The 24,117-nt window shown below is 48.7% G+C and overlaps 1 protein-coding gene across 5 annotated transcripts in view; it reads right to left on the reverse strand.

Annotated features, from left to right (window-relative positions):
- AGAP1 (ArfGAP with GTPase domain, ankyrin repeat and PH domain 1) overlaps positions 1-710 on the reverse strand; it is a gene marked incomplete at its 5' end in the record, with an annotated part of 507,381 nt that extends 506,671 nt beyond the window's left edge. For all 5 annotated transcript variants that reach the window (XM_080798886.1, XM_080798889.1, XM_080798885.1 and 2 more), the window contains one exon: positions 548-710. In XM_080798886.1, coding sequence (XP_080655012.1) covers positions 548-710 — 163 coding nt within the window. The remainder of the gene's footprint in view (positions 1-547) is intronic.
- Positions 711-24,117: the final 23,407 nt, after the last annotated feature.

A 24,117-nucleotide genomic window follows, 5' to 3' on the forward strand; every position in this document is an offset into this window, starting at 1 on the left:
CTGCACAGGCTCCATGAAGCTGTCTCCATCGGGCTCCCTGAATCGGGCAAAGACGAGAAGGGGGCGGCCCTGCCCCGCCTAAGCACTCTGGTCTGGGCCCCCAGCCCAGCAGCTGCACTTCCCAAAACCTCTTCAACGTCTAGCAAGACGCCCAGCCCTGGCCTGGTAACCTGTCACGGGTCCGGTGGCACCAACCCCGCCAGCTGTCCCCGGGCATCGGCTGGGTCGGGTCAGTAGGGCGGCCCGGGACGCTGCAGCATCGAGCCACCTTCGCACAGGAGAGACTCCACTGCCCATGATCAAATTAACGCTGCCTGCCCATCTTCCCCGGCAGAGCTGGCGGCGCCCTCGGCCTCCCCCCTCCGCCGTCGCCCGGCCTTGCAGGACATGAAGCACCGCAAAGCTCCCTCCGCGGGGCAGCCGCGTGCCACGGCCCCGCGCGTGTGTACACACGCACGCACACACACGCGCGCGCGCGCACTCCGCCGCGCCGGGGGCGCCCGCTCCCCCGCGCTTTCCAGAAGCCCCGCGGCGGCCCGGCCCTCACCTTCGATGGCGATGACGTGCTCCCGGATCTGGTTCTGCAGCACCGGCTCCTCCACGCGCTCCAGCAGCTCGTAGATGGAGTATATGTTGGGGTGGACCGACTCGAAGCGCTGGATCTCGGCCCGGATGGCAGCCGAGTTGGCCAGCTGCTGCTGGTAGTTCATGGTGCAGGCGCCGCGCCCGGAGCCGCGCGCCCCCCGCCGCCGCCGCCGCCGCCGCCCCGCGCCCCGGGGCCCGCGGGCCGCCGAGCCCTGGGCGCCGCAGCCCCCGGGGAGCCGGGCCCGCCGGCGGCGGGCGGAGGAGGCGCGAGAAGAAAGGAGCGGGCGGAGCAGGCGCGGGGCCGGCCCGCGGACTCAGTTCATGGCCGGGACGCGCGGCCGGCGAGCGAGCGGGCCCCGGCGCCCCGGGTCAGCGGGCCCCCATGGAGCGCGCCGCGGCAGGCGCGGCCGGCCCCGGAGGAGCCTCGCTCGGGCGCCTTCCTGCGCCTCAGCCGCCTTCCACCCCTAGGCGCTGCCCCGCCGAGCAGCCATTAAAGCCAGGCAGCCGCCGCGCTCCGAGCGCCGGGGCCGAGGGCCGGCCCCCGGGCAGTGACCGCGCCGCTCTGGGCGCCCGGCCGCGGCGTGGGTCCGCGCGCTGCGTGCTGCGCCGTCCGGCGCGCCGGGGCCCCCGAGCCGCGCCTGCCGTGCGCCGCCCGCCGAGCCGGGACCGAGCCGCAGGCGCCGCGCAAGCCGCGGAGCCCGCTCCGAGCGCCGCCCGCCGCCTGCCCGGCCGGCCCCCTCCCCGGCACGCAGGGCTCCGGCCCACGTCGGCCCCGCCTCCGCCCGCGCCCCGCCCGCCCGCGCGCTCGCCGCCCTCCGGCCGCCGCCGCTGCGTCCTCCGCGGCGCTTCCCAGCGCGCCGGATCCCGGGGAATTGCGCCAGGCTCCGCCCGCGCCCGCCTCTGGGCTTCCTGGGACTTGTAGTCCGCGCCGCGTCGCGGCCCGCCCCGCCCGGGACCACGGGGAGGGGGCGCACGGCCCAGGTCAAGGTGCCGAGGGCGCTGGACAATCTCGCATCCCAGGCAGCCCTCCCTGTGGGCCCTGGAGCGGCCCCTTGCCCCCGCGCCTCGGGACCGGGAGGCGGGGAGCGACCTCCCCCCCCCCACTCGCGTTTTTGTTTGTTTCCCCGGGGCCGGCTGCAGGAGGCTCTGCGACTCGCCAGTGTCCCACGACCACACTTGGTCGGCCTCCCCCAACCCGCATTTTTTTTAACTTTTCGCCTCTTCCGAAAGTGACGTGAGTGCTTCCTCTTAAATGAAATTACCTCGCGAAGGCGAAAAGCCTCCTTAGCCGTGGGGGCGTGGAGTTCACACTCCACGAGTGAACTGAAGTTTAGACGGGGAAGCGAGGGGCGTTGGAATACCACGGAGGCTTCCTAGGCACCCTTTCCTTTAAAATCAAAAGGTTGAGGCGTAAATCAGACAGCTCATACACCGCCCGCTCGGAGGGGGCTCGAAGCCCCTTGCCTGTCAGCCCCCAGCCCGGCGTAAGCTCAGCCTCTGGACCCCGCGGAGCTGGACCGCACTGCAGCATCGGCCTCCGCGCGCAGACCGCGCTCCCCGCAGGTTCTAAGCAAGTGGATTGTTGCAGATGTGCGGAACACCAGGGCCGATGGATGGCCCCAAAGGGCCTGGTTTGTGCGCTGGCCGAGTCCCTGCCCCCACACTTACGAGGGGTCTTTTGGAAACAGATCCGCTGCCTAGGCATGCCTGAGCAAAGCCAACTGAGCCTTCACCGGGTTCACCTGCAGCCTGCGTGCGTATTTGTACCCTGATATCTAGCCTCACTGCGTTACCCTCCCTGGGCTCAAAATTCCCCCAGACAAACGTGCCGACCATCTTCAGCATTCTGAGCCTTTGCTCATGCCCTCCTCCCCATCCCCAAGTCCCAGCAGGGTTCTTGACACACTTAGAGTTCATTGCTCCATCTGTGATATGCCTCTGGCTTTACACTTATTGTAAGTAACTATAATAACTGAGATGCCGGCATGTGGCCTCATTTTACTTAACCTATCAGCAGGCCTTGGTCACTCCCTCTCCTGGAAATCCCTTCTTCTCCTGGCTGCTGGGATAACCTGCTCATCAGGCTTCCCTACTATCTTCCTGGCTTCTCAGTCCCTTTTGTGATTCCTGCTTACTTCCCTAACCTCTTAAATACGGAAGGTGGGAGTGGGGGATGTTCATTCTTGGGCCTCTTCTCTTTTCTATATGCAGTGATCTCTGTCTTTAGGCTTTGAATATCATATATGGTTAATGAACTTCAAATTCGTTTCTCCAACCCAGACCTCACCCCTGAATAATGAATTTATATCCAACTGCCTCAACATCTGTTGGATGCCCCCTGGCAATTTAAATCCAACATCCTCAAGCTGAACTCTTGCTATCCCCTCCCCCGGCTCCCCCTGAAATCATCTCCATCCCAGTTATGGGCAACTTCTGGCTTCTGTCTGCTCAGGCTAACAACTTGACACCTCTCATCTCATACCCCGAAGAGTGTCAACTTCACCTCCAACGGATCCAGAATCCCACTACTCACACCGCTCTGCCACCACTGCTGAGCCCTGATCATCTTGCCTCTGGGTTATTGCTAGGTGGTTGACCTGACCATTGATCTCCCTGCTTCTTACGGTATATTCTCAATAAGGCAGCTTTGGTGAACCTTTATAAAACCTAAGGTCTTTTGACACCTCGGCTCAAAACCCTCCGGTGACTCCCATCCCACTCAGAGTGAAATCTAGCTTACTCTGGCCTCTGAAGCCATATAGGCACCAGTTCAGAGTCTGAGCATTCCCACTACTTGTAAGATAACAAGTTAGCCTGCTGCAAGTTCACAGATGCTGCCAGAAGACATGAGACTCCTGGGTCAGAAACAAAGGACTTTATCCTTGACAGCAATAGCAGTAGGTAGAATATCAGCATTTTCATGCACCAGGTCAATAAGCCCCCATTCCCACAGGACCATGAGGTCCAGACCTCATGGACACATAATGGGTTGCCCTGCAGGAGAGGAATCCTGAGCTTAGAGAACCCCAACCTTTTATATGGGAAGGGTTCTCTCAGGAGGGAAACCCTATCTTAATTATCATGGACAGTAAGCATATCTGCCCTTAACTGTGAACAGGAAACACTATCTCCATCTCCCAAGGCTGTTTGCCCTACAAATGGTCTTAAAGAGATGGTTCAGAGCAGGGTACAAGCATGGCTCAGTGGGTTAGGCAGCTGGCTCTGGATTTTGGCTCAGGTTGTGTTCTCAGGGTCCTAGGATCGGGACTGAGTCCCATGTTGGGCTCCACGGTTGGTGAGGCGTCTCCTTGGGATTCTTTCTTTCCTTCTCCCTCTGCTCCTCCCCTGATTCACGTGCCCACATGGACTATCTTGCTTTCTCTCTAAAATTAATAAATAAATCTTAAAAAAAAAAAGATGGTTCAGAGCAAAGATAGTCCATGTCTCTGCCCACAGATGTGCAGAAGGATGAGAGACCAATGAAAGATGGTTTCTCCTCTTTAGCCACACTGTGGGGCCCCCCCATGCTGTCATGCCAGGCACAGCCCCCCTCTGGTGTTGTACTTGGTGCTTCCTCTGCCAGGACTGTGCTTCCCCAGCAACTATGCCCACCAATTCTGCCACTTCCTTCACATATTGATTCCAAATCCATCTTCTCAGGAAGGCCTTCCTGGACACCCCAAGATGGCATCCCTCCTGGGCACCTGGGTGGCTCAGTTGGTTAAGCATTCAACTCTTGATTTTGGCTCAGGTCATGATCTCAGGGCCATGAGATCGAGCCCCAAGTGGGCTCTGCACTGAGTGTGGAGTCTGCTTAAGATTCTCACTCTTTCCCTTTCCCTCTGTCCCCCTCCCCCACAACTCCTGCTTGTGCATATATTTGTGTGCTCTCCCTCTCTCTCTCCAAAAAGTAAAATAAAATGGCATCCCTCTTCATCAATACCTCACGTTTCACTTCCTTGCTGTGGCAAGAAGAGGGTACCCCCATCCGAACCCCTAAAATCTGTAAATATGTTCCCTTATGTGACAAAGGGCTCTCCAGATGTCATCAATTTAAGGACACTCAGAGGAGAAAATGTTCCTGTACCATCTGTGGGCATCCCATGTAATCACAAGCGTCCTCATAAGATGGAAGCAAGGAGGTCAGTGTCAGAGAAGGAGATGGGAGGACAGATGTGGGAGTCAGACAGAGAGAGAGAGAGGCTGGTAATACCTATGCATCACTGTCTTTGAAGGTGGAGGAAAGGGCTATGAGCCAAGGAATGTAGGTGGCCTCTAGAAGCTAGAAAGGCCAAGAAAATGGATCTTCTTCTAGATGTTTTGAAGGAACACAGCCTTATTGACCTGTTTCTGACTTGTAACCTCCAGAACTATAAGATCCTAAATTTGTGTTTATACCACTAAGTTCTAACAGCAGTAGGAAAAAAACCACACTTGCTTTGTTTTCTTCTTAGCACTTCTCTCTAAGACAATACATACTTTCCTTGTTTATCTTATGTATAGTCTGTGTCCTCCACTAGAACATAAGCTCCACAGAGGCCAGGATGTTTGTCTATTTTGTTCCCTATTCTACTCGCAGCTCCTACAAGAAGTGCTTGACATAATAGATACCCAGTCAATGCTTATGTAATGAATGACTTCCCAATTAGATTGTAATTTCCATGAAGACAGGACCACCTTCCTTCTGCTTGGTCATTGTAGGGGCAAGAAATATTCAATAAATTAATAAGTGAACAAACATCTCTCAAATAGTAAGACTTTTCTCTTGCCACGCCATGAATAGTAGGTATTCAATAAATGTTAGCGGCTTTGAAATTAAGTTTTTCTACCAACGTGAGACCCAGTGGCACTCCCCAGAAGGTTACTATAGATTCATCTTATGTGAATACAGCCAAGAATTCTGGCCATTTTTGGTATAGCTAGTCCTTCTAAGGATTTCAACGTATGAGTGAAAACCTCACTATGAGAGCAAGCTGGCCCTCCAAGTAGTGAGTTTTTCCCATGAGCCAAACAGTCAAGGGAAGATCTAAGCGTCACCCCATTCGTTCATTCATTAATTCTCTCATTTATTCATTCAACAAATTTTTTTTGTTTATCTACTCTATCCCGGCAGGGTGCTACATTCTAGGAACATGAAGATGAAAAAGATGATACCTGCCTTTCCTGAGCTTTCGTTCCAGGGGATTATCTGTAGAAGAGGGACTGTTTTTAGGGTTCACTATCTGAATCCAAGTCTGAGATCATGAACAGAGAGTGAGAATCGCTACAGATGAAGGCAGACTCGAAGACACACACACATGGACACAGGGGTCCCACACGAACACATTCAGCGGCTGAGTTAGAGTTGGGTGAATAATTCTGATAATGTTTAATTAAAAGTGTGAATTAAGGGCAGTTCTGCTAGTGCGTAGCCATAGATAGACATGTTCTCCTGTGGCACGGAGGTGTGATTTATGTGGTCTGTAGGAATAATTTCACAGCCATAACCTTAAACATCAAAATGCTCCCCATCCCCCAAACCTACAGAACTGCCCTTATACATAGCTACATAGCTATTCCACCTAAATTATCTCTAAGAAGTATTGTAGAAAATTCATGAAGCAGGGATGCCTGGGTGGCTCCATCGTTTAAGCGTCCTACTCTTGGTTTCAGTTCAGGTCATGATCTCAGGGTCCTGGGATTGAGCCCCGCGTCAGGCTCCCCACTCATTGATGAGTCTGCTAATCTCCCTCTCCCTCTGCCCCTATCCCTGTTCACATACTTTCTCTCTCTCTCTCTCTCTCTCTCTCTCTCTCTCATTCTCTCAAATAAATAAATAAATAAGAAAACTCATGAAGCATTATGTGTCTTTGGATTTTTTGTGTGCTCTATCCATTTGCCTGAGCTTGCATTGATTTCATTAGATTACACACATGTTTAAAGAGCTCTGAGATTTTTGTTTGACATGTGTATGGGCGGTAATATGACAGAGGTCAGTTCATCTCATGGGGTCATCTGCAGAAGGCAGTGGGTAGTTTTGGAAATTCAGTGTCTCCTAAAGGCTTTGGGTTCCTGGTGGAGGTGGGGAAGGGTCATACAGGGGTAGGAGAGAAGAGCAGGTGCCAGGAGGAGGGGGGAATTTGGAAAGTTGCCAAGATTAAATGTCCTTATCTTGCATTTGCCCCTGGGTGGACTTTCCCTTCTGGGAAATGACTTGACTGGGCTCTCCATGGCTGTTCACCTTTACCCCATGTAGCTCTCATTCTCCACCTGGCACGGTGGGCTAGACCAGGCACGTACATCTCTTAGTGATGGTGGTGGTTCATGAAAACTATCCCCAGGCGGCAAGTATATTTCAAGCATCTGCACTCCACATCTGCAGACATCCCTGTGGTCAAAGTAAGTCACAAAACTGAGCGGAGAGTAAGGGGAAGGAAGCGCTGCCCCTTGTAGTGGGATGACCCTGGGAAGTTGCAGTCAGGTGTGGGTAAATAACCCAGCTGCTGGGAGACAGCACACAGTCGGTTCCTACCCTGGTCTGTCACGCCATCCTTGGCCACGCAACCAAGCCAATCTGTTGAGTTTGTGTTCGCTGTTCAGTCTTTGGCTCCAGGAAGAAAGCAGTAACGTGTCCCAGGTGGTCATGAACATCGAACAAGATGTGTGTCTGATGCTTTGTCAATGGAAGAAGGGTATCTTTAAGCCTTGGTTTTCTTATCTGTAAAAGATCCGTTATATAACCTAAAACACAACTTTCCCAAGTTCATATGGCTACTAGAAGTGATGGAATCCAAATCTGTTTTACTCCACTTCTCTAAAGGAAGCATAGAGGGACAGCATCCCCGTTTTCTCTATGTGCAACTTCCCAGCCATCCAAACAGCAAAAGCAGTGATACAGGATGTCTGAGGGTGAGTCACGTAAAGCAAGACCACTTCTGCTTGTCTTTTCTTCCTCTTCAACCCTCTTCCCACTCCTTCCACTTGCCCTTGGCCACCATATTGGGAGAAAGCCTAAGCCACATGGAGAGGCCACATGTGAATAAAAGATCCTTCAGAAGATTCCCACTCCCCAGCTTCAAGTCTTCCTGCTGAGGCCTCAGATACGGTTCAGTGAGAAAACCCATCCCCTCTGTGCTTTGTCTGAATCCCTGACTCACAGAAACTCGGAAAGATAATAAATGATGATTGCTGTTCAAGCCACTACATTTTGTACTGTAGTAATAAGCACCGATGGAGAGATGATCCCTACACCCTGTGAAAATGCCTGAGAATTGTGGCATGTCTGTGAGAGCACATGTGTAAGACATTTTTATTTCTTGGTTCATCATTCATTGAGACTTTGCCCTGAATAAGGGACCCCCTGAAGGAGAGCCCAATTCCCCCATTGGTTCTGCTTATCTACTCCCCGCAGCTCTTACCCGATGGCCATGACCCCTCTTCTGAAGCAACATTATTAGTTTTCTACTGCTCCACAAACTTAGAGGCTTACACAACACAAATGTACCGTCCTCCAGTTCTGCAGGTGCAAAGCCCGCCACGGGTCCCACCACACTAAAACTGAGATGTCAGTGGCTGCGTTCATGTCCGTAGGATCATGTGGGGGGTCCTTTCTTGTATTTCCAGCCTCTCCAGGCTGCCTGCACGCTCCTTGGGCTTGCGGCCCCCTCCTGCATGTGCTTCAGAGTCAGCAACGGGGAGCTGAGTTCTTCTCTTGTCACATTGCCTGACTCTCTCTTTCACTGCTTTCTCTTGCTTTTTGGAACACTTGTGATTCTACTGATCCCACTTGGATAATCCAGGATAGTTTCCCCATTTCAAGGTCATCTTATTTGTAACCTCAATTCCCCCTGCAGTCTTCATACCTCACTGACGTGTTAGGTAACATATCCACAAGGTCTGGGCGTTAGGATATGGACAGCTTTGGAAAGGGGGTTCATTATTCTGCCTATGACATGTTAATAAACATAGTCCAGTATGCAGTGTGTAATATAGTGGTTTACTATTGGTATACTATTGGTTTACTATTTGGCGTTGTCATATATAGTAGCTGTTGCATTTGAACCTACACCTATAAGTAACCAGAAGAGCTTTCAAAAGGAATCCTCAGTTGTCAGAATCAGCCTTGCACCCACCCACACCACTCAATGCCAGGTATCTTTCTGGAACTCATGAGATTTGTGTAAGCTGGTGAGTCACCACCTGCTACTAACATATTCAGAATCCTACCACAGGACCCCATGACCCCCAAGCCAAGGTGGTGGAAAACAAAATAAAGATGAACACAACATTTTTTTTAAAAGGAATTATTGATATTAGAGTGAGAAAGAGAGAAATTGGGGAAGGGGGCTGAGGGAGAGGGAGAGAGAGACTCCAGCAGACTCCCCGCTGGGTATGGAGCCAGACGTGGGGCCTGATCCATTACTCTGAGATCATGATCCGAGCCAAAGAGTTGGACACCCAACCAACTGAGCCATCCCGGTGCCCCCAGATGAACACCGCTTTTAAGGACTCACGCCTTTATTTCTCTTACCCTGACATACTTAGGTCAGTGTGTAGTTATTCATAGGGTTAGAAGAATATCTACCTTGGGGCTCCTGGTTGGCACAGTCAGTGGAGCGTGTGACTCTTGATCTTGGGGTTTTGAGCGTGAGCCCCATGCCAGGCATGGAGTCTACTTAATAAATAAATGAAGTTATTTTTAAAGAGGAGCATTAGAAGTATGTCTCCCGCTTGTCAAAAGTAAACAAAGTGAGCAGCAGTATTACTTCCCTTAGGGTCATTAAAAAAAGATGTTCACGTGTAATGGAGAGCCCTAAAATTAATTTAATGAATGATATATGGATTTTATCCAGATTCTCAAAATCCCCCTGAAAGTGCAAATAGTTCCTACTTGAAATCCAAGTTTTATCGCTCCTGTGTCACTAAAATAAGGGTATGGTTGTTAAGGGCTCTTAGAAAGCTTTAGGGATAATGATGTGGGGCAAGAGTAAATCAGAGTTCAAGGTGATGGGGCAAATTAAAACTGTACACTGTACATTACTTTTCTCAAAACTTCCTTGGTCATAGCAATCAGGATCTCTCACCCTTGACCTTTTCCCTCGGGACCCTCCCTTGTCATGGGGGTTATTGCCCCTCACCTCAGCCGTCTTGAATTGTCAGAATGGAATTTTCTGAGCCATGATACTTTATGGTACTTGCTTTACTTCTTGGATCAAGACCAAGGGCACCAAAAAAAAAAAGTCCATCACTCTTATTTTCCTAAATTAAGGAGTAATTTTCACTCAGTGATGATTTCTATGGCTCGTGATTCTTCGATAGGTTGAGAAATCAATTCTATCGATGAAGAATAGGAGAGAACAGAACAGAATGTTGGTGTATCACAGGTAGTGGGGCTGAGTACTCTTTGGGGGTAATGATTATTCTGCAAACTTTTGTTATTGTGTAAAGGCAGAAAATAAGTAGCATTTCTCAGAGGACAAGCATGTAAGCAAAACGTCCACCCTGCCTTCCCCTTGGGTGTCTTTGCTAAGCACAACTATGCTGGAGTCCCTGTGTTGTGGCATCTTCCCATGGCGGCTGTAACAAATTACCACCAACGTGGTAGTGTAAGACAGCATCCGTTTATTCTCTTACAGATCGGAAAGACGGAACTCTGGAAGAGGTCTCACCGGCTAAAATCCAGGTGTCAGCCAGGCTGTGTTCCTTCTGGAGGCTTCTGGGAAGAATCTGTTTCCTTGCCTTTTCCAGCTGCAAGAGGCCTCTTGCCTTCCTTGGCTCATGGCCCCTTCCTCCCTCTCCAAAGCCAGCAATGTGGAGTGTCTTCTACCCACCTCTGACTCTCCTGCGTCCCTCGTACAAGGACTGTATGGTTACACTGGGCCCACTGGGGTGATCCAGCATAATCTCCCCAGCTCAGGATCCTTAATTTAGCCACACCTCCAAAACCCCTTCTGTTATGTGAGGCAGTCTTCACAGGTGCCAGGCATTGGGACACAGGCATCTCTGGGGCCTTTTTTCTGCTGACCTCTTAGCTGAAAATGCATGGAAACAGACATAGGCTTTGCACATTTCACTGAAATAATCATGGGATGGCCCTTGGATGTAGGGACATCAACACATAATTAGTGACGCGCTAATAAAAAGCCAACCTCTCTGGGGGAAACGGAAGCATTGTCAACATTTTCATCTAAAATTCAATTTGATGTTTTTAAATTTGTTCAGTAAAATATATAAACTTATGAAAGAAACCAGTTATACTGACATACAGTTTACAAGATATTTAACAGTTTATGGGAATATATGTGCTTCTTTATAAACACACTAATTAACAAGATAAAGCAGCCAGTCTAGTAACTACTATAACTTTGAATTACTGATAAACCTAAAGAATATTTTAAGATATTTGTATTATTTGAATGCTATAAGAAAATATCTGATTCCCCTTGGTGGCAAAATTTCAGATACTGCTAATTCTTCTGTGATTTTTTAGTTTATGTTCATGATGGAAGGTGATACTATATTTCACTTAGAGCTTAGTGAAATTAAGGATGTCAGTGCTTTCCTGTCCAAATTCACAGACCTCCCCTCTTCCTGGTTTCAGAACAGGACAGAGCAGGCAAGCCAGGGTGTCCAGCCTTGGCAGAGGGTTAAGTTTTCTTAGGCAAGAACTTTATTTTATTGTAATTATTTTATTTTATTATTTTATTTTTTGAGACAGGGTGGGTGAGGAGGGACAGAGGGAGAGGGAGAGAGAGACTCCCATGCAGGGTGCAGGGTGACCCCGAGATCATGACAGGAGCCGAAATCAAGAATCAGTCACTCAACTGACTGAGCTACCCAGGCATGCCTTTATTTTATTGTTTTTAAATTGTGGCCAAAAAAAAAAAAATAATAATCACAAAAAAACTTACCATCTTAACCATTTCTAAGTGTATAGTTGAGTGACATTAAGTGTAATCATATAGTTATGCACCCAATCTACAGAACTTTCTTGTTTTGTAAACTGGAATAACATACCCACTAAACAACACTTCCCACTCCCCCTCCCCCAGCCCCCAGCGACCACCTCTCTACTTTCCGTCTGTATGAATTTGACTGCTCTAAGTGGGATCATGCAGTATACGCCTTTCTGTGTCTGGCTTATTTCACCGAGCGTGATGTCCCCCCAGTCTACCCATGTGGTGGCACATGGCAGCATTTCCTTTCTTTTTAAGGCTAAGGAACATTACATTTTATTTATACATATAAATTAATATATATAAATTATTGATATAAATTTATATCAATATATTATTTATATTTATTGATATAAATTTATATCAATATATTATTTATATTTATTGATATAAATTTATATCAAGCCTGTTTAAATCACATTTGTTTATTCATTTCATCCTTTGACCTTTGACCTTCATCCTTTGACCGCTGCAAATAATGACGCTATGAACTTGGGTGCGCAAACATCTCCTGGAGACCCCCGCCCTCATTTCCTTTGGGTGTATTCATCCAGAAGCGGGATTGGTGGCCAAGCCAAGTCCTTGTAACAGCATGTCGAAGCAAAACTCAAGCCTGCTTCCCAGGGGTTGCAAGAGAAGTAATTGACAGTCTGCAGGCTGAAGTGTCACAGAATCGAGCTGTGCACCTCAGAGTCCCTTTCATGCACAGAGGAGAAAGTCCGCTTGGGTGAAGTTGATTCCCAAACTTCACTGCTTGTTAGAAGCGGACCCAGGAGCAGCACTGAGCCCGGGAAAGCCTCTAGGTCCCAGCCCCACACAGGGATGGGGATCAACAGGCTTTTGGACCCAGCAGGCTTTTGGAATCAGAGATCCCAGAGCGGAGGGGGGTGCTGGCCCCAGGGCAGAAGTCGCTGCTCAGTAGAAATGCCCCTGCCCCTTCCCTGATGGCCATGCAGCCACACGACAGTTGTCCTGGATGGGTTCCATGGCCCCAGCTGCTATGACTGCTTTCTGTTTCCCAGATGAAGGTAAAAGGCAAAGATACCTTATTCTCCTAGCAACGCCTTCAAGCCATCTTCCGCATGCCGCAGAAACACTGGTCTGTGTTCATGTCAGTTACCGGGGGTGTGAAAATGCATCTGCGCTTTGCACACTGACTTTAGATTTGCAGTGGTTTTTAAAGTGGGTGTTTATGGAGACCATGCTCACACAATCGTGTAAAGGATCTCTTCTGTGTATCATGTGCACAATGCATGGTAATTCAGAGTGTATGAATTTTTCTCTCATAAAACGGAAGATTAATTTGCTTATACACATTCTGTGCACAGATTAAATAGCTGGTTTTATACACATGGCTTTGGCTGATGAACAAATGAGACATTGAGAAATCAGATGCAAATGAGTAGTTTACAGACACTTTTGAAATTATATAATCGTCTCCCAGATCATGTGAAAACCGGGTAATGATTTAGAATGGATCTACTGAGGCAGCTAAAAGGACGGATTCTGTGATGTTTACCAACTGTATCTCTCTCATCACGCTCGCTGTGCATTTTTGAAAGCATCTTCACGGTTTTGGTTTGATAGATGACCTGCTACAGTATCTTCGGGGGTTTGGGGACACTTAGGATCTCATACACTGGGTAATCTGTTCCTCTCGGTGTGCCCTCTGAATGTATGTAAAACGACATCGACCAAAAAAGGATTGCTTTTCTGTTCTTCGATTTTCACTTAGTTTCCAAATATAAGTTCCGTTTAAATATTTATCAAATCGCCACTAAGTACTTGGCACGTTTGGGTGTTATCTCATTTAACCTTCTCAGACCTTGAGGGCTGGGTCAGGGGGCGGTGACACACCCAGAGTTAAAGACCCGATTTTCTGTGTTCTGAGTGTGAGCATGTGCGCCTTCCTTCCTGACCTCAGCGTCGGTCCGGATTTTAAAAACACAGCAGAATTCTCACCAGCATGATCACAGAGACATTTTCTGCAGGAGGAAGACGAGCCTGTTACAAAACCTGTCGGGATTGACAGGCACAGTTAGGAGGTTTTTCTCGCTCTGACCTTGCTCTCACATCTCACCGGGCATGTTTGGGGCCTGGGAGCGGTGGCTTTGCGAAGTCGCACCCCACCCGGCTCACCGCCCGGGCCGCAAGGATCCCTTCCCACTGTGTCACTGTGTGCCCTCTGTCACGCTGCCCAGAGCGTGAGCGCACACCACAAAGGAGGGGCTGGCCTGTGCCCGGCGGGGGTCCAGGGCACACCTGGTGTGCAGCACGCCAGCCAACTTTCCATGTATCTCCCGAGATTATAGGACTGCCTTTGGAAAAGAAGAGCAGCCATTTGTTTGACTCCCCTCTTCCTTTCCCGAGACCAGCAGTTGTCAAACGGTGTTCCTTGGAACCCCTGAGGAAGTCCACTGGCAGGGGTGGGAGGATGGTCTGAGTGCACTGGGTTATCCCACCCCCCTCCCCATTCTGGTTCCCTCCACATAAAAGCTCCACTTAATCTTCATAGATGAGGTTCCCCACTAGATTCACTTCGGGGGAGAGCTTAAGAAGCGAGAAGCACCAGCACAGGGCACCAACATGCTTTCTAAGGATTTAAATAGTTTCTGGGTCGTTGACACCTCTTCATTATCATCTGTGTGTGTCATCTGCTCGGGGCATTTTTGCTCCGCTCATCATGGAAGGACAGAACAAAGGGATGACTTGGGCAGAAAGGAATGGGTGAAGAACACTCCCCTTCTCTTTTCTTTTTAACATCACCCTCAGATTCTACTTTCTCTCCACCATTCCCTCCACTGACAGCGGAGAGGTGCTGGTGGAACACTAGGCTGCGGGTCTGCAAACTCTAGCCTATGGACGAGACCCCAGCCACAGCCGGTTTCTATGGGGCCTAGAAGATAAGAATCATGTTTACGTGTTAATGGCTTTTAAAAAGTCAAAAGAAGACTATTCTGTAAAGCATGCAGAAGTTATATAAATTTAAATTTCAAGTGTCTGAATAAAGTTTGTTTTTTTTTGAGATTTTACTTATTTATTTGACAGAGAGAGATCACAAGTAGGCAGAGAGGCAGGCAGAGAGAGAGGTGGAAACAGGCTCCCTGCTTGAGCAGAGAGCCTGATGCGGGGCTCGATCCGAGGACCCTGAGATCTTGACCTGAGCCGAAGGCAGAGGCTTTAACCCACTGAGCTACCCAGGCGCCCCTGAATAAAGTTTTATTAGAACACATCCATAGCCATTCATTCGCATGCTATCTATGGCCGCTTTCACACTCCAGAGATGAGTAGCTACGACAGAGACCTAAGGCCTGCAAAACCTATTTATGGTCGGGCCCTCTGCAGAAAGCGTTTGTGGACCCCCACATCACTTTTGGAGGGTTCTGCCTGGTTTTAGAGGGGTCTCCAGAAGGTATTCCCTTAATAGCAAACTTCTAATTGTAACAGAGGACAGAAAATCACAGGAAGGGTCTGGAATGGAAGTGATGGAGTCATTAATCTGCACTCGCTTGGAGTTTTGGATATTTCTATGGGGGAACCTATGGATATCCAAGGAAGGGCCAGCTGGGTACGTACAGAACTTTTGTTTTGATGCTGTCGTGAATACATAGAGATTTCATGAGTCTGCTAACAGCATACAGCAAACTTGGGCAGCTCATTTCTGAATTTTAGTAGCTATGTGCTACCAACCAGGTCTTTGAAGCAGTTGTATAACCAAGAGCATCAAGCAAAGCTGGACAGAGCTTGACGGTGACCTTGAATCCATCCAAGCCAACATTCACTGACCGGTTAATGTATACAGATGCAAAGCTTCTGCGCTTCCCAGAGAGGTAAAGAAAAAGGTACCATGGGGATATTGTGAGCCAGCCCTTGTCTCCGTTCTCCACGGCTGTTCAGCTTTGCCCCAAACCCACATCACCTATTCAGCAAAAAACATTCAGCTCTGAAAAGTACTAGAAATCACCCTCCATAGAAAGCAGTGCGCCAACAGTCTGGCTGTCTTTGGGCTTCTCGCTGCAGTCCAGTGGGACTCCTTCAGGAGCCGACCTGGAGATGAGGATGTGAGCCCAAGGAGTTGATCTGAGAGGTGATCCCAGGAAGCCCCGGAGGGGTGGGGGCTGGTGCTGGGAAGTGAGATGGGGAACGGGAGGAAGCCAGTGTAGACTGTGTTCCTAAGAAGGATGCTGCTATAGGCAACTGGGGTTCAGTCCACCTGGGTCCTCTGGGGGACTGCATTGGGTCACCCCAAAGGATGAGGAAGCTGGGATAGTTGTTCACCAATCCACAGACTAGGGGTTGTTCTCTGAGGCCCTGGTTCCCTGACATTTCAAACTTAGCACACTCCTGTGATCACAGAAACGCCTTGGGTTCCCATGGGGAAAAACCACCCGTGTGTTTTGGGTGGTGAGCCTAGGGGTGAGGGGGAAGGCACCAGCCACATTCTCCATACCCCTCTCCACACACTGGGTGAGGATCCTGGGAATCCCCACCTTGGTTCGTTTGCAGGGGTGTTTGGGTCCCTCTCAGTCTGCTGCTCGATGAGGCACCCCACTGGTCCTACCTCCATCCTTGTGGGGGGTCCCAAAAGGGGGAGACAGTCTCACAACCAGGAGGAGGTGCTGGGGCACAGGAAGTGGCAGCGATCCTGCCTCATCCAGGGGTGAGGGATGAGGGGCTCCATGAGCATAGCCACCCACTTCCTGTCACCAGAGTAAGTGACTTCCTCACCTGCGCTTCTGTTTCCCAACTTGAAAAACCTGGGATGGACAGAAGAACTGACGCCCCGAGGTTCTCAGACCCCCGGGAGCCTGAAATCCTAGGTTCTGACTCAGTAGGCTCAGGTAAGCCCTCAGATTCGTCACTAGAAGCCGCTGGACTCGTCTGCCCATCTCACGTGGAATAGCCAGGCTTTGTCCACAAAAAGTCTCTGGTGAACCAGCATGGTGTGGGGACAGGATCCAACAACGTACACAGCTTTTAGTGGGAACATATTTGTTGCTGCTCTTCCAATTCTTGCCATTGAATGTCTCTCTATAATGTTTTAGACCACAGCTCTGTTTTAGGAAAGTCACGGTATTTTTGAAAACCAAAGCAGCTTCTAGAAGGTTCTTAGCAATGAATTCAATCTGTGAGTCTTCTCCTCACAGGGCATTTCTCTGGGACTCCATACGTCCTTCCTGTGTCATTATCCCAAGCCACCCGCCTGGTTATCGAAAGCATCAAGTCGCTCCCAGTTTTATAGCATAGAATGCCCTAATCGGAGTGAGGTGGGCATTCTAGCCAATTCTCCCCCTCCCCCAGTCCCACCACCACCAGAGCTGGAATAGAACTTTTCAGTCCTTGACTTCTGGCAGCAACGCTGGCCCAGGGCAGTTCAGCCGCCTCCGACTCAACAGCCGACTGGATCCTGGCCCGGCTCGCTTTTGGCCAAACTGCTCTTCCTGGAGGTGGTAACCGGCTCCACCAGTCTTGTGCTCATGATTTCGGCAGGCCAGACCTGGGCACAGCACCTCCAGATGGCTCTTATTTATGGATGAGAAAACAGTGGCTTTAAGCTAACCTCCAGTCACCCGAAGGTCAATGGCAGAGATAGCAGTCGGACAAAATGTCTGGTCCAGGATGCTCTCCAGACAACCCCCAAATTGACCACAAACAGAACCTTGCATAGGTCAGCCCTCTTGGTTCAAGGTCCTGCTCTGCCATTGTTCACTGTGTGACTCCAGCGAACTTACTGTCGTCTTCAGGCCTTGGTTCCCTCATCTGTAAAACGGAACTACTAACATACCTACCTCATAGGTTATTAGCATTCCCTTTCTGGGAATTGAGCCTTTTAAAAAAGATTTTATTTATTCATAAGAGAGAAAGAGAGCACACAGGCAGAGGGAGAAGCAGACTCCCCTGCTGAGCTGGGAACCAGACATGGGGCTCGATCCCAGGACCCTGAGATCATGACCTGAATCAAAGGCAGATGCTCAATGATCTGAGCCACCCATGCACCCCTGGAAATTGACTTTACCCGCAATCTTATTAGAAATGGCAGTTGCTAATTTAAGGTACACATGTGAAATTACAACAATTTCTTATATTCTCAAACCCAGCATGTGTCTAACTGAGCTTAGGTTAAATATGCCATCTGCAATTTTATTTTATTTTGGGGATTGACACATTCATAAGCTCGGTGGGGGTAGCATAAAAATGGGGCCAATCAGCCAGTCAACAAATGTTTATTGAGTACCCACTCTGTGGGAGGCAGTGGGCCACGGATTTGGGACACGGTGGTAAACAAAACAGTCACTTCCTTCCCAGAGCTATCCAGGTGGTGGAAGGTAAGAAAATACTGTCTTGTGGCTGCTTAGCTCATTTCAAGTCTGTGCTCTGGTGGACCTGTGGTAAGTGACACTTCGCATCAGCTTCGGTGTCTCTGGATCCAAGGTTGGGCCAGATTTCCCTTTTCCTTTACTCCAGCTTCATGTGCTTATTACCCTGTAGCTCCTGAACTGGTCTTTGACCTTGGCCTTAACGGCCAATATGAGCTGAAGCCCCAGGGACAGGCTCGAGGAGCAGAATCTGGTCGAGTTTTGGCAAATGATAGCGTTGTTTGTTTTGAAGGGAGAGTAAATGTTTGCACACAAATAGAGTTAAAGAGTCTCAGACAACAGAAGGTCATTTTTTGAGGTTCTGTGGAAGAAATGGGGAGATAAGGAGAGGCCCAGTGATGGACAGTCTGGTCAAAAAGATAGAGAAAAACAACACGACTAATAGGGAAGTCTCGTTAAATTTTATTATAAGATGTTATTTAAAAAAATATGGCATTCTTTTCTTTCCATGGAAAATCAGTAAAATCTACATTACTTGCACATGTGTTAGACCCAGATATGGAGTTTTTATTTAGGATGGAAGGAGCGATGAGTCTGGGCGGGGAAGTGAGTGGCAACACTTGAAGTTTGCCCCCAGGCAGAGGGTGTGATAGGGTAAGAACAGGGGTTCTTAGTCCTGCCATGCCTGCTCTGTAGCCTTGGCCACTAGCTCTGGTCGTGGGGGCACCATGGGTCCGTTCCAGAAAAATCCTTATGAACCAAGTGTTACTCCATATGGGCTGTCTGGTGCTGACACCCGTGACGTGTCAGAGGTCAGCAGAGGACAAGATGTGGCAAATGGCACATTTGCAGGCACACTTCTCCATCTTATCTTGAAAGGAACAGGCCCTTCTGTGGAATGACGGGAGGGGAGAGGGACTGAAGTGGGCGCAGACTGGGCAAGGTGATGCAGTGTGGATTCATCTCTGTGATGCTTACTTAGTCTTTGACCTCAGCCTGAGCTCGTGCACCACCTGTTTCCAGGGTGCTAGTGGTGTCCCCAGGCCACACATGTTTTTAGAGGTCCTCTAAAGCAAATACACCTGTCTTCATGAAGCTACCCCAGCATGCCAGGGATGCTGAGAAGGTCCTGGTGGTGGTATCCGGTCAAAGTAAGGTTCCAAAAGATCGGTAGTGGGAGAACCTGAGAGCAGACGGTTTCCGGGCAGGTTCAGGTCTAGAATGTAATAGCCTCATTCCCAATTCACTGCAGCTGAGCTCACAGTCAATGATTATCATAGATTATAAACAAAAAAGTGGAATGACTTTCCAGTCTCGCTATGGAAATTGGAAAGCCTTCCCTTCTCCCCTGTTTTATTGACTTTACCCCAGACTCTTATAAGGTTGGAGCTCACATTCTGCTTCCACATGCCACACTCTGGCTTTTCTCCAGAGAAGTGGCTGGTATAACCACTTATCTCTGGATGGAGCTGGGCTCAGATGGTCCAGCAGCTCCCCTAGAGACAGGGCTACTCTTGCCAACGGATTTACATTCCCCCTAAATTCGTATGTTGAAGCCCTAACCTCCAGGGTAACTGTATTTGGAGTTAGGGTTTTTAGAAGGTAATTAAGGTTAAATGTAATTATAAGGATGGGGTCCTCATGCAATAGGATTGGTGGCCTTATAAGAAGAGGAAGTGTTCTATTTCTCTCTCTCCACCGTGTGAGGACACAGCAAGAGGGTGGCCATCTGTGAACCAACAAGATAGCTCTCACCAGAACCCAACCACGCTGCCCCCCTGATCTCAGACTTCCAGTTTCCAGAACTGGCAGAAATCGCTTTCTGTTTTCGTTAGCCATCCACCTGTGGTATTTTGGTATAGAAGCCCAGCTGACGAGGATTGCTAAGGCCTTCCTGGCTTTGTGCTTCCACCCTTGTCCCATCTGGAAAGCAATGTGGCGACACGTCACAAAAGTGTTTATGTCTGGGCACCTGGGTGGCTCCATCGTTAAGCCTCTGCCTTTGGCTCGGGTCATGATCCCAGGGTCCTGGGATCGAGCCCCGCCTCAGGCTCTCTGCTCAGTGGGGAGCCTGCTTCTCCCTCCCCCACTCCTCCTGCTTGCGTTCTCTCTCTCACTGTCTCTGTCTTTAAAAAAAAGTTTGTCTTTCGTGCTGTGATTTCAGTCCTGAACACTTTTAGGAAGTAATTTGATAGAAGGAAAGCACTGGATACGTGGGAGATGCTCTTTGGAGTCTCGTCTTTCGGGTTACCAAATAAGAAATATCCGGCAACGTGCCGCCACCCAAAAGAGGAACAGGAACAGGGTGTCAGCTCGGTGAAGTAAGGGACTTTCAGTCCACTGAAACTGTAAGTAGGAGTGCAGACATGTGGAAAATACATTTAACATTATATGTCTTAAAATGGCAAAATGGGGGGCGCCTGGGTGCTCTGTCGGTTCAGTGTCTGCCTACGGCTCAGGTCACGATCTCAGGGTCCTGGGACGGAGCCCTGAGTTGGACTCGCTGCTCAGCAGGGAACGTGATTCTCCCTCTTCCTCTGCCCCTCTGCTTGCCGGTGCTTGCTCTCAGGTCACTCTCGCTCCCTCCCGCTCCCTCTCCCTCCCTTTCAAATAAATAAATAAATCCTTAAAAAATAAAATGGGAAAATGTTATTCTGGGGGTTATGTTTTAATGAGAAATGTGAAAAGTATGTATCCAAGGTGGTGGTGGGGGGAGATAGGAGGAGAATCTGTCCAAATAAAAGGAGTGGACTCGGGGTGGTGGGATGTTAGAGAATGTGAGACATCTGAACACTTCCCCGCGTCGTGGAAGCTCCATTGTTCCTACAGAGAACAAAACAAGGCTTCTACTTGTCAGCTGACATCCCCAGCAGGGCCTGCCGCCAGCCTGTCTCCTCCAGGCTGCCATTCCAGACCCACGAGAGGCCTTCCGAGCCTCGGTCCCAGGGGCGCGGCGTGCTGCGAGCGACACCCGCTTGTCCCCGAACCGGGTCCTCCACCGTAGTGTGAACGGTCACGGCCGTCCCCAACAGCCCGCTCTGCGCCTCTGCATTAACTGGGCCGCTGGGTTCACCTCCGGGGGACAGAAGATCCTCCGGGCGGCCCGGAGCCAGGACCAACTTCCAAGCATTTCCACGGGCCGGCTGGTTCTCTTCCTGGGTTGTCGCACGATTTGCTCTTGAAGACCACATTCCCTGGAACCAGATCCTTCTCCGAGTCGGAGCTGGATCCTCTCACCAGGTATCCGGTAGCTGGAGTTAGGTGATACCTGGCCTGGCACGTTGGCGCTGAGGCATCAGCAACGGCGTCCTTTCGTTTCCATGGTGACGGACGGCGTCTGCTCCCGCATTCAGCGCCTGCGCGGCCCTGTACTCAGTCTCCAAACTCACTTCAGTCCCTTTGTCTACATTACCTGCGGGGTTACCTCCGCATGGGAATTAAATTTAGGCAAGACGTTGATGGCTGTTTTCCATTTATGCAGTGCCCTGAGCATTTTTTGAGACTAAATCCTTTCTAATATAAACAAATGAATGCTTAAGGTAAAAAAAAAAAACTCCGAAACAAAACAAAACAAAACAAAAAAACTCCAAAGCAAGAAAAGATCTAAAAAGAAAAAAATAAAACGATGCCCCCCCCCCACCCCAGTTCTATTCTTTGGGAGCAATTATGAGCAGGCTCCTGCGTCCCCTTGTGTCCGTGCCTATTTGTGTGTATGCAGAATCTGTGTGTATATTTTGTATATCTGAAAATAGAAAAAATCCCAGTTAGGATCATACCATGCACTGTTCTTGCCTTGCATTTTTCACTTAATTATGTATCTGGGGGATCTTAACTTATCAGCACATATATTTTTTAGTGGGTGCCCGTTATCTCTCTATACGACTGTAGCATGATCTATTGAAATAGACCATTTAACAAAAATTTGGATTTTTGTTTTGTTGTAACAAATAACACTGCAAGTGACCATTTTGTGAACATAACTTTGTATGCATCTCCAAGTTTATTTGCAGAGTAAATTCTTAATGATGGAAATACAGGGCCAAGGGGAACGTGCATTTGAAATTTAGATTTCTGCTGGCAAACTGCCTCCCAAGAGGTTTTTCTAGTTTATTCTTCTACCAACCATGTATGAACCCACCCAGAAATTCCACATTCTGGCTCATGATATGTGCAAACTTTTTAAAACTTTTAAAATTTTTACTGAGTTTTAATGGACACACATCACTGTGTAAGTCTAATGTGGACCACATAGGGGTTTAAATTACATGTATTGTGAAATGACTGCCACAGCAACTTTTAATTACCACATGTCATCTCATGTAGATAGAATAAAAAGAAAAAAAAAAAAGAAGGAAAGAAAAGAGATTCTCCTTGTGATGAGAACTCTTAGGACCTACTCCCTCTGTAGCTTTCCTGTCTATGGTAGGACATCGCTGGCCGCCATCATCGTGGTGTGCATTACATCCCTGGAGCCCATTTATCTTGTATCTGGAAGTATACCTCTTTTGACCACCTTCCTTCAATGCCCCCGTTCCTCCCTCCCCAACCCCGGTAACCACAATATGACCTCTTTTTCCATGACTTTGGTTGTTTCTGTTGTTTCAGATTCCACATTCGAGTGAGATCATAAAATATTTGTCTTCCTCTGTCTGACTTATCTCACTTAGCATACTGCCCTCAAGGTCCACCCGTGTTGTCACAAATGGCTGGATTTCCTTGTTTTTCGTGGCTGAATAACATCATAGTTTCTTTACCCATTCATCTGTTAGTGGACTCCTAATTTTGTTTCGCCGTCTTGGCTGTTGTAGATGATGCTGCAAGGAACGTGGGGGTGCAGTTATCTTTCCAAGCTAGCGTTTCCCTCTCCTTTGGGGACAGTCTCAGAAGTGGAATTGCTGTATCGTATCGTAGCTCTGTTTTTAATTTTTTTTTTTAAAGATTTTATTATTTATTTGAGAGACAGCGATCACAAGTAGGCAGAGAGGCAGGCAGAGAGAGAGGGAAGCAGGCTCCCTGCTGAGCAGAGATCCCAATGCGGGACTCGATCCTAGGACCCTGGGATCACGACCTGAGCCCAAGGCAGAGGCTTTAATCCACTCAGCCACCCAGGTGCCCCTGTTTTTAATTTTTTGAGGACCCTCCATACTGTTTTCCAGAGTGGCTGCACCAGTGTGCATTCCCACAAAGGTTCATTTTCTTCCACAACCTCGCCAACACCTGTTATTTCTTGTCTTTCATTTTAGCCATTCCTACAGGTGGGAGGTGTTATCTTTTTGTGGTTTTTGCAAACTTTAACGTTTTCATCAGTGATAGTTATAAAGTGGCCTCTTCCGTTATTTAACAGATGGTGTCATCATTATTTAATTTGGATTTCCTTAACTGTGAGTGAGGTTAAACATCTTTTCATATATTCTTTGGCCATTTATATCTTTGGTTCTGTGACATGCCTGGCCCCTGGCAAATTTTTCTGTTGGTATTTTTCTTATGATTTGATTAAGGAGATTAGCTCTTTATCTGCTTATGGGTTATAATCAGTTTCACACTATGAAACTGAGGTTATCTTTCATACAGAGAAAATGTTAACTCTTTACTTACGGATTTGAACCATTTTTATCTGGTATCTACGTTTTGAACCATTTTGAGACCCTCCTTCATTCCAACATTTTAAAATTTATGTTTATTTTTCTTCTAGTGCTTTAATAAGGTAAGTTGTAATGTTTAAACATTTGAATCATCTAGACAGCCTTGTTCAACAGTACTTTCTGCGATGACAGCTATGTTCTACGTTGTCTAGTCTGGTGGTCACCAGCCCCCTGCAGTTCTTTACCACTTTAAATGTGGCTAATATGAGAGAATAAAAGAGTCCTTACTTTTACTCAATTTCAAAAATATATTTATTTATTTATTTATTTATTTTAGACAGAGAGAGCAAGCATGTGTGGGCAGTGGAAGGTGGAGAGGGAGAAGGAGAGAATCTTAAGCAGACTCCCCGCTGAGCACCGAGCCCAACACGGGGCTCAAACCCAGGACCCTGAGATCATGACCCAAGCCAAGTTGGATGTTTAACCTACTGGGTCACCCAGGTGCCCCTAATTTTAATTAGTTTAGATTTAAATAGCCACACATGGCCAGTGGCTACTATTACAAACCATACATCTTGACTTCAGTGTTAAGATTGCCATAAGGATCGCTCCCCATCTTCCCCTAATGCCTAACCAGTTGTCCCCAATATCATCTACTGAACCTACCTTTTCCCCTTGATTTGAAATGTCACCCTTATC

The sequence above is a fragment of the Martes martes genome (genome assembly GCF_963455335.1).
Source record: "Martes martes genome assembly, chromosome: 3".
NCBI lineage: Eukaryota > Metazoa > Chordata > Mammalia > Carnivora > Mustelidae > Martes > Martes martes.